This window comes from Pelodiscus sinensis, chromosome 4, assembly GCF_052426305.1.
Source record: "Pelodiscus sinensis isolate ZL-2025 chromosome 4, ASM5242630v1, whole genome shotgun sequence".
NCBI classification, from domain to species: Eukaryota; Metazoa; Chordata; order Testudines; family Trionychidae; genus Pelodiscus; species Pelodiscus sinensis.
In genome coordinates, this window is record NC_143055.1 from 48,270,767 (window position 1) to 48,288,683 (window position 17,917).

General features: G+C 42.3%; 1 protein-coding gene across 7 annotated transcripts in view; it reads right to left on the reverse strand.

Moving 5' to 3' along the window:
• Positions 1-17,917, reverse strand: part of CORIN (corin, serine peptidase) — a 221,622-nt gene that overhangs the window by 28,289 nt on the left and 175,416 nt on the right. For all 7 annotated transcript variants that reach the window (XM_075930473.2, XM_089777859.1, XM_075930476.2 and 4 more), the window contains 4 exons: positions 15,981-16,088; positions 11,349-11,462; positions 7,174-7,284; positions 5,068-5,197 (listed from right to left, as the gene is read on the reverse strand). In XM_075930473.2, the coding sequence (XP_075786588.1) occupies positions 5,068-5,197; positions 7,174-7,284; positions 11,349-11,462; positions 15,981-16,088 (463 nt within the window). The remainder of the gene's footprint in view (positions 1-5,067; positions 5,198-7,173; positions 7,285-11,348; positions 11,463-15,980; positions 16,089-17,917) is intronic.

Genomic DNA, 17,917 nt, shown 5'->3' on the forward strand with positions numbered 1-17,917 from the left:
CCCACAACATCATAGCACATCACTATGTTGTGCTGTGACAAATTGTGGGAAAAATACCATCTGAATGGGATTAGTAATGACTGGCAGTCAGGCAAATAGCCTGAGTTAAGTACAATAGGCAGAACTGGGTTACCTTTTATGTTGCTCCAGCTAACAGAGGGTAAGTTTATTACATGTATATTTTCAAAGTGATTGTTTTAGAAGCTGCCATTCAGAAATGTTATGTATATTATGAACCATTTGCTAAATTCATCTAACAGAACCCCATTTCGTTTTCATTAAATTCTGTTCACTTGCTTGCAGTTAATGTAATTTTCAATCATATAAAAAACAACCAAACACATCCACCAACATTTAGAAAGGCATTGTTATTTCCTGCTCAATTGTCTTTCAGGGCCCAACGCCTATACATCCAGTTCCTGTCCTTCCACTTCCAGCATGATGGCCTATGCCTTCTGGGTTCTGCCCATCAGGGGCAGATGGCTCTCCATATCAGTTTCTGAGGGAGGCTACACTCCCTTGCTACTTAGGAGTGGTTTGGTAGCATTTTACACTCAGCCCAAGCATAAGTGAGTATACAAGTTTCAGGGTGCTGAAGAATTAGGCCCAGGCTGCATAATATAGACCTAAAATATGGCTGTGTCAGATGATTGTCAGGTGTCAAAAATGCCTTAGACCTCACCCCTGCTCTTTATAATGCCTAGTGGTCATGTAATCGAGATTGGCAGTCAGAGTTTAAACAAAGGTCCAAAAAATCAGGAGATCCAATCCAAGGGGAAGAAAGTTGAGGAAGTTAAGTACAAAGCTGACTGCAAAGAGTTACAAAAGGGTGTCACTAAATTAGATGAATGGCCAACAAAATGGCACATGAAATTCAATGTTGATAAGCGCAAAGTAACGCACAATGGAAAAAGTAATCAAAATTAAACATACAAAATTATGGAGTCTAAATTATCTAATACTACTCAAGAAAGAGGTCTTGGAGTTTATCATGGATAGTTCTCTGAAAACATCCCCCCAACGTACAGAAATAGTCAAAAATCTATGCAATTATGAAATAGTAGACAAGGAGTTATTTGCCATCATGGCTGAATCAGCAGCAGTTGTGTCTGGCCCTATGCTTCTCAATATTCAGTGTCAGACATGTATGATCCAGACAAAATGAATTAGGCTGATGATCTCTGAAGAAAAGGGGAATACTATACAGAACCCACTAACCCCAAAGAATTGCCATCTTGCACGTTAAAACCACACCATTTAATTTGTGGGTCTGGACCCTTGGACTTCCTCACCATGCTTTGAGCAATCCTAATTAATCCTTTTTAAAAACTCATAACTTTTTCCAATGAGGGTCTTCCCAGTGCCATTTTTGCTATTATTCCTGGGCCAACAACCTCCTCTATGTCAATGGCTGCCTATATATCCCAATGGGTTCCCCAAGACTGAAAGGGCTGTACATGTATCGTGATGCAGGATGACATTCAGTCATACATCAGATCCTGCAACATCTGTGCTTGCACAGAACTCTTCCAGAGCAGGACTTTTGGCTGCCTGATGCCAACCTGAGACCCTTTCCTGGCCCTGGTTATATATTACTCTTGATTTTTTTTTTTTTAAACAGGGGAACTACCTGAATCTGAAGGTCTAACACCATATTGACTGTTCTGGACCAAGTCACCAAAATAGGCAATTTTGTACTGTGCACATGCGGAAACTACTGCATACCTTCTAGTTACACATATGCTCTGCCTCCATGGCCTCCCCAAATCTTATTACCGACTGAAGCTTCCAAGGTTCTGACAGGATGAGTTTTCCTTCCACGAAGTCCAGCCCATGAATCCATCACACATCACCATCAGACAGATGGCCAATTAGAAAAGATCAATAAGATGCTTGAACAATAGATTGATAAGTATGTAGGAGTGATGAGTGGGTATTAGAAAGATACATAAAGTATGGCTGGAATGCAAGGCCTACAGGCCGAGGCCTGTAAGATTTTAGTTTAGCCTACTATGTCATAGGCTTAAGAATGATTGTCATAAGCGGGTAACCCAGGAATAGCCCTATGCCAGGAAGTTTACAAGATTACTGTAAAGTATATGCCTACAGAGGATGTTATGAAAAAAAAGATCACAATAGACCTCAATTCACTGTCCAAGACCACGGCGATGCGCAAGAAGGGGCGGGCCATTTCAAAAGGGCCCGCCAGCATGGAGGCGGGGGGGGGGGGCAATCTCCTCCACGGCAGGCAGAAGAGGCCCGAGGCGAAGGACAGACCGGAGGCACTCCCGAGACCGGCAGGCGGCCCACCCCTGGCCCAGGGTGTCCCGGGACAACCCCTGCAGGCAGCAGCTAGCGCAGAGCCTGGAACTGGATGAGGCAACCCCCACCACTCAAGCAGGGAGTGACCCAGCCAGGACGAGGCACGGGGGAGCAGATCCCCAGGAGCACCCAGCAGCAGACTCCCGGTAGGCACAAGGGACCGGCAGGCAGGCCCCGAGGGCCAAGGGAAGGGAGGAAGCGGGCCGGGGTGGGGCCCGGGTGGCGCCCGTGGACAGACGCGTTTTGGGAGTAAACTCCCCCGTCTGTCGTGCAGGGGCGATGGCAAGCCCCTGCACTTAGGGCCCCGGGCTGGGACCCAGTGAGGGCGGGCCCGGGTCCCCTTCCCCCTAACGTCCTCTTCCTTACAGCCCCCGCAATCCCGAAACCCCCGCAAACGTGCACCGGTGCTAGCGAGCTGACCGGGCAAAAGTCAGCCGAGGGGCCCCTCGAAGGGGCCAAAACGCAGGGTCTAGGGCCTCCACTCTGAGCCAGGGTATAGACGGCGGGTCTGTTGAATCCCCCCTGCTCGGCAGAGAGAGGGTGATCGCACCCAACCCCCTTGCCTGGGATTCCCGGTCCTGGGACCAGGAACCCATCCAAGAGATGAAGGGGTTCGCTGAACCCCCCGCCTGGCTGGTAAGGGGTGATCGCACCCCACTACTCATCCACACCTATCATATTCAAAATGCAGTTTTCTGTTAGGCCCCTGAACAGATTCTGACATCTAGCATGGTGACCAATAAGGCCATTCTTGCTTGATCTAGTTCTGGGATCAAGGTAGCGGGTAACATTTTTTTCATAGTAACTTTGTTTAGGGTGCAGTAGTCCACACACAGGGAACAGCCATCAGGATCCATCCTTCCTTTTTATGACGATGACATGGCTCTGACTGGGGAAATGGACTGTTAGATAAAACCCTTTTTAAAATTCTCATGGATATATTCTAAGGTTTCTATTTAAAAAGGCTTAATGTTCTGTAAAGTTTCTATGTTCTGTAAAAGTATACGAAGTTTCTATAAAAGGACATAATACGATCCATAGTAACAAATTTGGCCTTTGCAACACCCTCACTATGCCTCTGGTACGGACCCGCTTACACAGCCATGCTCCGCATGGCGGATCGGGGGGGGGGGGGAACTTCCCCCCACCCTCATGTTCCTGCTAATGGGAGCCAAAGCTGGTGCGGGGACTTCAGTAAAATTAGCACCATGCAGCCCAGTTCCAGGCCCAGCACGTGATCTGGAGCCCCGGAAGCAGCTGGGGCCAGGACTGCAGGGACTTCTGAGCCCAATCACAGACTTCAGCCCCACAAACTGGAAGGCAGAAGGTGGGGGAGGGGAAGGGGGAAAAATAGGGGGAAGAGGTGGGAGAAGAAGGGGCTTGTGCTGAGGAGAGGGGGGCAGGTCAGGAGAAGAAAGGGGAAGGCATCAAGGGACAGGGTGGACAGGGGGCCAAGTGGAGACAATGAGGAAAAGGGCAGGAGGGGAGGTGTCAGTGGGAGGGGGGACAGGGTGATGTTGGGAGGGGAGAGGGTAAGGGCATTGGGAGCTAGAGGGGGGAGGGGGTTGTGCTAGGAGAAGGCTTGAAAGAAGAGGTGGGAATGAGGAAGGCGGGGATGGAGTTTGGCATAAAGTTTATATTTAGTTGTAAATCAACATGTTTTAAAGGTTGCTAATCAATAAGACTCAACCATCCTTTAGGAAAATATTTTAAAAGTTTAATTTAAATGATTAATTGCTTATTTAAAACCATGGTTTTCTGCTTGCCGGTTTAAATCATGATTAAAATTAGAGATTTAAGTCAAAGCTATTTAAATTAATCCACCCTGCTTCAGAGGCTATTTGGTCCGTCCCCGAAGGAGAAAGCACAGGGCTGTGCGCATGGAATAGGTCCTAGGCTAGTGGAGTTTTGTTGTCTGGTGCCTGTCTTGTTTTGGACAGTTGAGCTGGAGAGTTGAAACAAAAGTTCTCTTAATCCCTTTGAACTGTTTCATTGTATAGTAAGGCTGATTCTTGTCCATGGACACCAAGGTTGGACAGCTTATGTGTTGGGGTTGGAATCTGAGTGATTAGAAGGCTTCTAATAATAAAATCCCTTTGCAGAGTGAGGAGTGGGACCAGGACTCCAGCACTAAGGGATGTGAACAGCTGCATGCTTTAACTGACTTGCTGTGGATGAACCTGCCCTCCCATTGTCCTCACGTGGGGAGTCCCTGGCGCTCTCCTAGGAGATGAAAATGCCCTGGGGTTTGGGCTCCCCCCGGAGCGCGCGCCCCACCCCCCAGGAAGCTACACAAGCAGCATTTGTGTATACGCCCCCGGCAAGCAGTGTAAGGACAATCTGCATGCACACCCTCCCCAGAACAAAAAAAAGGGGGGGGGGAAATGTTTTGCTTGTGGCGGCAAAAATCCTAGAGCCGGCCCTGGACTCAGGGAAAGGGAGATGGGCACACGGGTGACGTCATGGGGAGGGCTGTTCTCAACCCATTTCCCAGGCCTACTTTGATTGCAAGTCTGCCCCTGCAGTTGTGTAGTGTTTGTAAGGTTGTATGTAATGTTGGAATTTTATTGAGAGTTTGCTTTCTAAGAGTTCACAGAATTCAATTACCCTTTTTCTTTACTACCCCTTTTTATACTAAGTTTAATTTCACGCAGGTCACAGTAACAATAGCCACTACACATTCAACTAACTCTGCTGCCCCATCACCATGGGAAATTCAGCAATGCTACAAACTACTGACCTTACCCTAAACCCATTTGATTGCAGGCCAGTTGGCTTAAATTTTCTTGCCACTCATCGGCACAAACATGGTAGTTCATCGCTGACCTTTGAATTGTCAGGAATGTGAAAGAGCTTGTGTTTTTAGATAGAGTCACTGCAAAGAAAAAGAAAAGTAAAAATTATTTCTGCAGATAGTTGGTATTCTATTTGTTACATTATACATTCTAAATATAAGAATAATTTTCAAAAGCAACTTTCAGTAATGCAAGTTCCAGTTATCTTTTATTTCCTCTATACTTTATGAAGTTTTAATTCAGGAGGTGGCAGCAATGGCCATCAGAATCGAGGTAATCTTAGACAAGACAATATGAAAGATAATAAACAAGAAACACATCCTGCAGTTTAGATCAAATAAAACCACTGTAACTCATCATTTGTTTACATGGGCTAGACGGATCACTTAACTCTTGTTGAATAGTGCCTTACTCTCCATGAGTAGTCCTACTGAAATCTATGAGACCATTTGTGGGATCAGATGGTACTTGGTATAAGAACAATATCAGATTCTGGCCTCTGATAAATTTATATTGCTCCAGAAGAAAAACAATCAATAGATATTTCCCTCACAAAGACAATCCTCTATTATTACCATCATCTCTCTTCCCAACCTATTTACTGGCTTGAAGTGTGCCTTTGTTTTGATCCTTCACAAGAAAACTTCCTAATGAGCAAAAATGGACTAGCGTAAACTTAGGTCTCCTTACTGCACTACTCTGTGTAGGAACTCTTGACAGAAGAGTTTTCTATGTACATTTTCACCCAAGTACATATTGTTTTTATTTAAACTTTGTACTTCTCACTTATTCTTAGATTTCATTAATCCTAACTCACTTAGGGTACATCTACACTGCACGGCTATTTTGGGATACCAGAGGTCTTTTGCCATATTTTCTATCTTTCCTATGCAGTGGAATAGCTTGCTTTTGGGCCCTTAATAATGTCCCTTTGAAAAACTGCCAACTCTCCTCACTTGTTTTTCCCCTCAGTCTTGATTCCCATGGGACCTTACCTATCAGCTCTCTGAGCTTGCCAAAATCCGCCTTCCTGTCTCTAATGTGCTGTTATTAAGTTATTAAACACTTACTATTTACAGTACCATGCTTTTACCTCCCCAAAAAGGAAATTATATATTAATCTTTGATTCCTCCTTCTCAATACTTCAAACTCATATTTATAGGACATTTTTCTCCACTTAGTAATTTTGATAGATCTGTGCACATTGTATTTTCTCAGCATTATGAACAGAGAATACTTGTTTTACTAAACATAGTATATCTGTTTTATACTAAATATATGTCATAAAACATCTGATTTCTTTGTGGTATTTGCATTACTTTCATGGAGAGAAATAAATTAGCTTCCTTTGCATCACACAGCGGAACCAACTGCTGTCTGGTGGAGTTAGGGTATATAGCCAGGACACCACAACACACAGCCTACTTCCTTCAAATACTGCTATAGTTTGTATAGAGCCTACATAATTCTTACTCAAATAGCCAAGCTTTGAGAACTCTCATTTTAATAATACATAAAAACATGAGGCCTTTCATGGGCCCTGGTACTGCAGGTGGCTAATACCAGATTTCTCTACTGATTTTCCTCTCACACTTCTAGTCCATCAAAATGGAGGTGCCAGACTTATTTTCCTCTCAGCACCATTGAAGACAATGGGAATTCTGATACTGAATTTAATGAGTGCAGGATCAGGGCCCTAGTCATTCTGCTCAAGTCACTTGTATTCTTCAGATTCCTCATTGCAATCTCTGCCTTTTTACAGCAGGCTCAAAATTTTACTCCTCACTTCAAAAGCTCTTCATATCTCCATTCAAACAATATCACTTGTCTCATCTTATCTCCTCTTGCACCTTGCAGTATCCATACACTTGCCACCTCCTTTTTCCTCCTTTGCCCACTGTACAGTTTGTATTGACTTTCATGCTTTCCTGGAACAAGATCCTAGTCCAAGCTCTTCACAGCACCATTTTGGAAAAATGTTATAAAAAGTCAACCATTTAATGACATGTACCATGCACAACATCACTTCCAGCCAATGGCACAGATGAGACTTACCACAGTTCCATTCATCTGAGTTGTCCACGCAGTCTAGCTGCCCATCGCACCATAGCTCACGTGGCACGCAATCATGACTGGCACATTCAAGCTCATCTGCCTTGCAAAATGCTGCTGACACAAATACAAATATTAAAATAATATTTAAAAAATGACTCTCAAATGCATACTAAGTTCTGACTGGATAAAGTCACAGGGTCAAGTTCAAAGCAGGTTTATGAAGAAGGGAAATAGTCAGCAGGCAGAAAATATACTGTGGAGTGGACAGGAGGACTCAGACGTAGGAGATCTTGGAGGAGGTCAGAAAAATCTCACCAGTGGACAGTGGTGTATGGAAATATCATGGATGGGGTACATGATTCAGTGTGTCCTACCTACAGAGTTCTAGGTATGACCCTATCATTACAGCACTATAGTCCTTCACAAACTTTAGATGGAAACTTTGTTTTTGTTTCTGCTGAATTGCATTAATCCTAACCCAACCAGCTATTTCATGTTAATTAGACATTTATCCTTTATCCTGAGATACCTAAAGTTCAAAAATATTATCATTGTCATTTCAGAGGTGGGGAACTGAAGCATGGAGAGGCTTGCTCAAGGTCACATAGGTAGGCTTGTGGCAGACCCAGGACCAGAACTCAGGTCTCCTGCATCCTAGTCCAGTATCCACAAGATCATCGGAGGTCAATTTATGGTCACATACAGTCCCCAGAATTTTTTACCACTACCCCTAGCCATCACAAAATCCCCAGGAAAGGTAGCCATGCCACATTACCAGTCCCTCTAACAGACTTTACCCCAAGGGCACCAGAGCAGGCTGGAAAAGAATTAGCACTATCATGCATGATTTCTTAAATATATCTTGTTAGTTTATAGAGTGTATTACTGTACAAGCCAGGCATTTATTTACAACAGGGAAATCCCATCTTACCATATATCAACCAATCCACAATGAAAACTATAAAAAAATATGTAAACTGATACTATCCACCATGACATTATCAACCACATATCTTTAGGTCAGGAAAAAAGTATGTATACTCAGAAACAAAGCCCCCCCCACACACATGCATGCGCAAAATCAAGCAAAAGCGAAACTGAACAGCCACATCTTGCATGATGCGATGAAGCTCCCTACTCTGGCTCTGGCAGGCTTCAAAGAGGAACAAATTCCAGAGATAGAGAGCCCTCAGCTGAGAAAGGAGAAAAAACTCAGGAGGAAGAGGGCACCCAGGGAAGCAAATTCCAGCATCAGAGACAGCTCAGCTGAGAAGCTCTACTACTATTCTTGAATAATTCATCTCCAAGACTGACAGCAAGAGTAGACAAAGGATGATACAATTGTTGCCTGGGACTCAGGAAGCTCAGGTTCAATTTCCTGATGGGACCTAGGGCAAGTAATTTAGGCTTGGTGTTCCTCAGTTCCTGTCTGTAAAATGAAGATAATAGTACAGATTGAACCTCTTTAATCCAGCACTCTCTGGCCTGGCAAAATCTGTGGTCTGGCATGATTTTAGTTAGCTGGATGTCCACTTATCATAGGTGTGGCCAAGTTTCCCGGGGTCCCATAAAGTTTGTTTACAGACACCAGTCCTGGATAACAGTGTTCTGTGTTTTTAACAATATTGACCTCCCATGGTTCGGCAAATTCTCTGGTTCAGCACCAGTCAAGTCCCAAGGGTGCCAGACTAGAGACATTCAACCTGTACCTCACTCTCTCAAAGAGGCATTATGAGAACGAATACATTGAGACATCACACCACCGTCATGGGAACCATGTAAGTAGCATAGGTACAATACATCAGCTTATTTGAAAAGCTTCAGTTTATCGTGTAAAATGTAAGTTGCTCTTAGTAATTCACATTTCAAAACATCCAGAGCTTTAGCGACTATCTTGATTTATGTAATCTCTGTATTATTTTATGGATTACACCAAGTCCAAAATTAGCTTATGTGCATTAAGATTAAGATATAATGGAGAAATGCAAAAAGCCTACAGACCTAAACCTGTAAGATAGTAACGTAAGCAGCTAGCATAAGGATATGAACTTTGGCAGAAGTAAATTGTTTAGTTTGCCATAAGTTACCAGTGACATTAGGTCACAGAACGGCACAAAACATAACTTTGCAATAAATAATTTTGTTGACTTTTTGCAGACAGATGAGAGATAACTGCAAAAAAGACAGCTGATGTCAGTTTGGTGTATTTTGTGATAGACCCATCAGTAGATGCTTAACTACAGAATTGTTATAGTAACCATCTGACATATGCTAATAAATTTGATATAATAAGTATACAAACATGGATTAGAGCAGGGATGGGCAATGAAATGGTGGTGGTTGACCTCTGGTGAGCTGGCACCACTATATTTAGCTGCACCTCCTCAGCTCTCATTGGCTGTGGATTGCCTTTCCCAGTCAATGGGAGCTGCAATCACTGGCACCTGAGGAGGTGCGGGTAACTATAGCAGTGAAGTCCCTCCAGTGGCTAACTTTGGACAACCAGATACAGCCTGCAGGCTGCTATTTGCCTACCCCTGGATTAGAACAAGGACACCCCAGCATTACTAGTGTAGAACAGTTAGTTCTGTGCAAAGGATAATAAACACTCTTCTGAATATTCCTGACAGTCATCAAACCTTATATCAGGTTTGATGATGAGGTAGGCATACAAGACTTCAATCCTAGCAAACATTATGCATACCAGAGAGAAGAGAGGACCCCTATGGACCACCAGCTGTCTCTCTACTTCTAGTTCTACAGAAGAATAGTTGAGACTATATGTATGAACTGATGCTGAGTGCCCAATTATTACTGCATTATTCATATCATCCAGATTGGAACATTTGGACCGGTGTTAACTATCTTCAGTAGAGGGTTCACAATTAAACAACAAACCTAATAATACTGGATCTGATCTTTGGACAAGAGCCTATCAAACCTCACTACGTTGTTAATTGGGAACTCTTAAGTAATCAATATAATTAATTCACTATCAATAAATCGGGCTACACTTGCACCTGGAAGCATGCAGGAAACCAAAAAGGGATTTAGGTATTGATGCTATCTGCCCTTCTAGAAAACAGCTGCATTGATGCTATCTGCCCTTCTAGAAAACAGCTACATGGCAAAACATGTGCATTTACCCTACACAGGTGGTCCACGTGCCCCTTCCAACACGCATTAGAGCTGGTTAAGAATTATATATCAAAATGTTTTTTTTCAACTTAAAATATGGTTTCCACAATCAGCATGAAAACAAATAAAACAAATACTGAAATATCAGAATTTCCTGGGGGATAGAAATTCAGATTTTCAATCAGCTCTAACATGCACCATTCCTCTATTTGGTGGATCAAATGACAAAATATGGGATCACAGAACTTGATTTGTCTAAAAGCAGATGAAACAGAGAACCATCAACATATGCAGCCAAAAGCATTTCCCATTCTCCACTACTGGCTTCACATACACATTGAAAGGACAAGCAACAAGATGGAAGCTCGTACAGCAGCTGCCACTCAGTAGCTCCTCCTCCTCCCTCCTCCTCTTCCCAGCCCACTGATAAGCTGTGTAGTGTGAAAAGGAACTCACATCAGCTCCTGACTATCAGGAAGGAAGAATTTCTTAGGTGTTACAGTACACAATCATTACTCAGGCTCCAAAGGGGGTTTTGGGGATAGCCCTATGCTCTTGCTGGCACTGCATGGATGCTCACTGCAACCTTGCATATGGTGAGAAATATAGGAAGAAAGGAGTAAAGGGAGCAGGGTGAGAAATGAAAAGGCCAAAGAGTTTTGGGATCAGGTAAGATCAAAGCAGCCATATGAAAGGATGTCAAGGATTTTAGGGGAAAAAACAAGTGCCAAGGAGCTACCAGTAATAAATAGCCATCAAGTGCACTGTAGTGGAAAGAGAACAGGTAAGGAGAGACAGAGGGAGGAGGAGATATGGAGCCAGAGCAGTGGGAAGAGGAACCAAGGAGAGAGAGGTGCAAAGGATTCCAGAGTGACGGTGGATACAAAATGTAAAGAGAGAACTTGGAGCAACAAGGAGAATGATAAGGAGCTAAAGGTAGAGGTGGGCCCATTATGCTTGTAGGGGGCAGCTTTTATAGTTTGTCTAGTGCCCCCAAAATTCTAGATTCAGTCCTATCAACCTGATTAAGTACTTACAGCAGTTCTTTTCATCCATCTTGTCAGGACAATCTGGAAAGCCATCGCAGATCATGGCATGCTGGATACAGAGCTTGTTTGATGGACATTCCCAAAGACCTCTTTCTCTACAACCTGGACACAGAGAACAAGAGCTCTGAGATGTTGCATTTTATCATTTACTAGCAATTAGAGCTGTATGTATGGCTGATTTTTCAGTTAGTTTATAGTTCTGAGAAATGGAAAAAAACTGGTTCAGGTCAAATTGACACAATTTTTTCAAAATATTAGGTGACTTAAACATTGGAAAAATTGCTTGGGGTGAAACTAAACATTTTATTCAACCTGAAACTTGAATTGTCATTGGGCAAAAAAAGAGAAAGCAAGTTACTCTGTAGCTCACTATCTAGGACACTAAGGTGGGAGGGTGGGGAGGAGGGAGAAGAACACTTGAGTTACAGTCTCTGCTCCAATCACTCTTCAAGGATGTTATTCAAAGTAGAACTGCCTCAACAGGAGAAACAGAGAGAGTACCCCAGAATGTCATTTCCTGAGCAATATGGGCATTCACCAGAGAGGGGGGAAACCAGGATTCAAATCCATGCTTCAGAGTAGCAATTCAAACTTGGGTCTCCCACATCCCAGATGAGTAATGTAACCACTGAGCTAAAAATTAGAGAGACCACCTCCTCCTCCTGTTTTGTAAATGGTGCCTGAATCTCCTTCTATATCTAGCTTCCAAAAATCTTAATGTTCCATTTTGATAACGTCAGAACAAATCACTTTGATGATTATAAATCATTTTTATGTTTTCATTTTAATTGAAATCTACATGAATTCATTAAATTTTGTCAATTTTCAATAGCTAATTTAAAAAGTATCAAGAATAATCATTACTGAGCAGGAAATAGAAGTATGATTGTCAAAGCAAACATTTCTTCAAATGGGCATGAAATATATAATATTCCATTGCTCTTTGAGTAGGAATTTGACCAATTATTCTTACTTATCCCTTGCCTATACTATCTTCATCAATTTAGGCCCTAACTCAGGAAAACATCCATACCAAACTACTGCCAGTGATATACTGTAAAACCATCAGGCACCATGCTGTGTGGTAGCTATGTGTATTAATACTGCTGCTGCGCAATAAAGGTTTCATACAGCAATTTGATCTATTCAATGTACAACATTAACTTTTAGTACACTATAGCAGGGTTCACATGGACAGCTAGTATACCATCGGCTAGTACTCAGTAAGTTTAAATGCCAGCTTGCCAGGCACTTACTGTTAACAGGCCCAAAGTTATGCATAAGTATGCTTGAGCATAAGAATTTACGACTAATTAAATATATCCGTTCACTATTGCCCTTGATTACTTTTAAAAATTTTGCAGTTTTACTGACAAGTGCACTGTCACGCCCAAAGACACTACATAAATGCATTAACATTGTTTATCTTTGAATGGAACAGAGACACCCTGTTGGAACAGAAGTTCAGTGTCTATATTTCAATGACTCTGGCCATGGATATACCAGCTGGTTTTGCAGCAAAAGACATAGTTCTATTCTGCATACCAAATGTGTCCTTTTTGATGAGCATCAGTAGAAAAAGGATTTGTTATAAGACGACTTTCTCAATTTAATGTTTATGGAAAACGTATCCCCATCTCAAATTACATGTATACAACCCCCATCTCAAATCCTGATTTTGATGGGAGAATGGGGTTCATGTATTAACTCACCTTTGGTGTAATTTAAAATTGTGTGTTAACTCATTGTCACTGATATATTCATTGTGCAATTGTTATTACTTGAGCCCTTAATGTTAAATGACAGGACTTTTTTATTTCAGCTACAATACTACAGTGAGAACTAAAGCTGCAGAAAACCGTAGATGACAAAATGCTGATTTTGAAGGTTATGCTCTTTCACATCCACAGTACTTCTGTTTGCCACCTTTTTGCTATCTATTTGCTATCCCTAGTAGAATAGAGAAATTAGACCTAGAGCGAATCTGGCAGAGCTAGCTCCTAAGACAACCAGGCAACTCATACAACCACAGAGGACACATCGGAGAAGGGAAAGGCACAGTGCTGTATTGCCAATTTTCAATTTGCATGTGGTCACTTAAGGGTAGCCTTAGGCTGCTCTAACTTACACTCGAGCCAGGGTAGCTTGAGAATGAGGAAGCTGTATATGGCTTGGGCAGATCTTGTCACAGGATATAAACTAACATAGGGTATGTCTACACTACCCCGCTAGTTTGAACTAGCGGGGGTAATGTAGTCATCCGCAGTTGCAAATGAAGCCCGGGATTTGAATTTCCCGGGCTTCATTTGCATGAAGCCGGCCGGCGCCATTTTTAAATGCCGGCTAGTTCGAACCCCGTGCCGCGCGGCTACACGCGGCACGGAGTAGCTAGTTCGGATTAGGCTTCTAATCCGAACTAGCTGTACGCCTCGTGCAACTGTTTTCTAGAAGGGCAGATAGCATCAGTACCTAAATCCCTTTTTGGTTTCCTGCATGCTTCCAGGTGCAAGTGTAGCCCGATTTATTGATAGTGAATTAATTATATTGATTACTTAAGAGTTCCCAATTAACAACATAGTGAGGTTTGATAGGCTCTTGTCCAAAGATCAGATCCAGTATTATTAGGTTTGTTGTTTAATTGTGAACCCTCTACTGAAGATAGTTAACACCGGTCCAAATGTTCCAATCTGGATGATATGAATAATGCAGTAATAATTGGGCACTCAGCATCAGTTCATACATATAGTCTCAACTATTCTTCTGTAGAACTAGAAGTAGAGAGACAGCTGGTGGTCCATAGGGGTCCTCTCTTCTCTCTGGTATGCATAATGTTTGCTAGGATTGAAGTCTTGTATGCCTACCTCATCATCAAACCTGATGTAAGGTTTGATGATTGTCAGGAATATTCAGAAGAGTGTTTATTATCCTTTGCACAGAACTAACTGTTCTACACTAGTAATGCTGGGGTGTCCTTGTTCTAATCCAGGGGTAGGCAAATAGCAGCCTGCAGGCTGTATCTGGTTGTCCAAAGTTAGCCACTGGAGGGACTTCACTGCTATAGTTACCCACACCTCCTCAGGTGCCAGTGATTGCAGCTCCCATTGACTGGGAAAGGCAATCCACAGCCAATGAGAGCTGAGGAGGTGCAGCTAAATATAGTGGTGCCAGCTCACCAGAGGCACCAGAGGTCAACCACCACCATTTCATGGAACGAGGCGTACAGCTAGTTCGGATTAGAAGCCTAATCCGAACTAGCTACTCCGTGCCGCGTGTAGCCGCGCGGCACGGGGTTCGAACTAGCTGGCATTTAAATATGGCGCCGGCCGGCTTCATGCAAATGAAGCCCGGGAAATTCAAATCCCGGGCTTCATTTGCAACTGTGGATGACTACATTACCCCCGCTAGTTCGAACTAGCGGGGTAGTGTAGACATACCCATAGTGAGTCAGACTGTCCTACCATGATACCCACTACTCTTCCTGTTATTTATGGCATCTAAAATATACATTATTCAAACACAGCCTGTTGAGCTAATTGTATAAAAAACAGTATGTTCTTTTCTTCAAAAATAATATATCCAATATATTCTGAGCTAGTCATTTACACAGGGAAAGTTTAATGCTCTTTGAGTTTGTTCTGCACACAAAGAATATGAATGAGCTACAGACAGCAACTTCCAGAGCTCTAAAAGCATTGGCTGTTCTTCAGTAACAGAATTACCCATGGTCAATGTAATGTCACTGTGACAGCTGTAATTTTCTAGCAGATGCAGCCTTCCATATTTATAGAAGCTGATAAAAATTCTGTTGATTGCAAGTGACATTTTGTCTAGACCCAAAAAATCTACTTAAGAAATTTGTTTTATGTACCAAAGTACTATTTCAGACCTTAAAATCAAGATAGATACATAGCTATTAGCATTTTCAGGAGTTAAAAGCAAGTGTCAATGATAATAATTTTGAAGGGAGAGCAACCAGAACAATTGTTAATTAACTAGATTATTTTCTAGGGGAGGATTTGCTCCTTGTTGTTGCTCAGCCACAGTATTTTCTCCACTTTTAAGCAGTAAAAGTTGCTTTTCACCTGGAAAGAACTCTGGAATTAAACTGAAAATAAAATTTGCTATTACAAGTGGCATGCTTGAACCTACTGCTGGCAACTGACAGCTGCAAATTCACAACATTCTTGAAACTTGATAGTGTTAGAGCCCATTGCAGTAAAAGAGACTAGACTATGAGAAGGTCTCCAGCCAGTGTTCAACCCATCATAAAAAGAATGTTGACATATAAACTTTTAAAACTGTATTTGACTATTCCAGGTCCGATTCAACATTCATTCATTTTTTTATCCTAATATAACTCCATCAGTATCGATGGAGCAATATAATGAGGAATTGAGCCTGAACCCTCATTAAAGATTTCCTCCTAAATCAACTGATATTTGCACAGTCTAGAAACAGGCTTACTAGGACTTCCATATTTTCGGTCTCACAAGTGATGCTGATGTACAGCAAGGAGAACGTGGCCAGCACAAACTTTTTACATTAAAAACTCAATTTTCAAATACATTGCACACACCAGCAGCTCGCCATTCGATCAGCTGGCTCATTTTATTTATTTACCACAATTGTCCTCATCGCTATCATCTTCACAGTCAGCCTGACCATCACATCTTCTGGAGGCCAAGACACACCTCCCAGAACGGCACTTGAAGTGGCTAGGTGAGCACTCTGTCAATGTCAGAAAATGTAGCACTTTCAGCAGACTGAAAAACTTTAAATTATCACATAGTACTTTTTGATTACCATTATTATTTATTGTTATGACTGAGTAAAAAGGGTAAAAGATAGGACCACAAAACCTGTTAGATACTAAGTTGAAACTATAGAGAAATGGAAACTATCCTTGATGAATATATTGAGGATGGGGTAAGATTTGGTTTACACTTCATGATTTTCCCATAGGCCACTACCATCTTTTCATGTACTCTCATGTTTCAAACCTCACAACATTATTGGCAGATATTGTTGGATTGAAGTCACCAATTTTCTAGTTATGTTGTTCACTAATATTGTGTTCAACAGATAGAGGTAAACCAGTCAGTGTGTTGATTTTATAAGGGATAATAATATTTAGCAATTACCAGGTCATTTAAAAAAAAAAATCAGCGTCCTTAATAAGTATTCCCCACACATCACAGTAGCCAGGAAGAATTTTCAGAAGTGCCTTACTGATTTAGAAAAAAAAAGTCCCATTAAAAGTCAATTTGTCCTTTCACTTCCACGTCACTAGATTCACAAAAGGGCTAGATTCACAAAAGGTTTAGATACCCATGTCCAACATTTAGTAGGGATGTGAATATTTAAACTTAATGGGTGAGGCTTACTGATTACAGTTAACTGGTGGGGGCTGGACCAGCCCCCACCTGCTGTGAGCAGCTATGAGCAGCCCCACAATACCCAACGCCTGCAAAGTGGTGCTCCAGCCTAGCCAGAGCAGTTCTTGTCCATGGAAGGCATGGTGTGGGTGCACTGTGGGCAAGGGAGCTCCAGCTCAACCAGAGCAGACCCCATCTGCACTTCAGTCCGGCAACAGAGGGTGTTAATTGGTTAACTGGTTAAACATTATGTTTAATCACTTTATATTTAACCACTTAACCAATTCAACAGGATATTATATTCCTAAAATTTAGGTGCAACTGAGATCCTTAAAACTTCTGCTCAGCTGCTGCATAATCCTGAAGCCACCTAATGTCTCTTGATAGCTGAGTTTTCACCGTTTAACTACCTAGGAACCTAGGTTTCCACTAGTGAGTATTCACATTGTTACCTCAGTCTAGGCAACTAGGCTCCCGTCTCTTGCCTAAGCCCCAGTGGAGGCCTCAAACAAGGGGTCCCCCTGCCTATCTTTCTGTGGCCCCAATCCAGTAAAACTTCTTTGAGTATGCTTATACACATACAACACTGGGGAAGTTGGTGGCCTGCATTATAACTTTTAGACCCACTGGTTAAGGCAGCTCACAAGATGTTGCTAGTTACTTCCTCAGCCTGATATGCAATCTGGATTTGAATTTGGGCTTCCTATTTCTCTGGAGAGTGTTGTAACCACTGAACCATGGGATATTTTGGTGTAGGGCCCTTTCAGAGTCTTTTGTTGAAGTTCCATTTTGTATTAATAAAAATATGTGGGATCAGAGACAGACTAAAAATGACTCTGCAGAGAATGAGAGAGACTCCCAAGCTCCTTTCCAGCCCAGATATAGCCTAATACCTTGGGAGGGCAGAGGTTCAGGCCACACCACTGTCCTCATCGTTTTCTGTTGGCTAGGCCAGTGTTTCTCAACCAGTGGTACGAGGACCCTTTGGGGTACTCAAGAGAAGTCTGGGGGATACGTCAACACAACTGAAATTTGGAGAAAACTGATTTTTTTTAAAGTTTTACAGCATTTTATTATTTTTGTACTTTTTACACCCAAAAATTTCATTGCCTGCCTGGCTACAATTAAGTTGTTTAAACAAATGCGTTGAAATGGTGGAAAATTTTTTTGTGTATCTGTAAA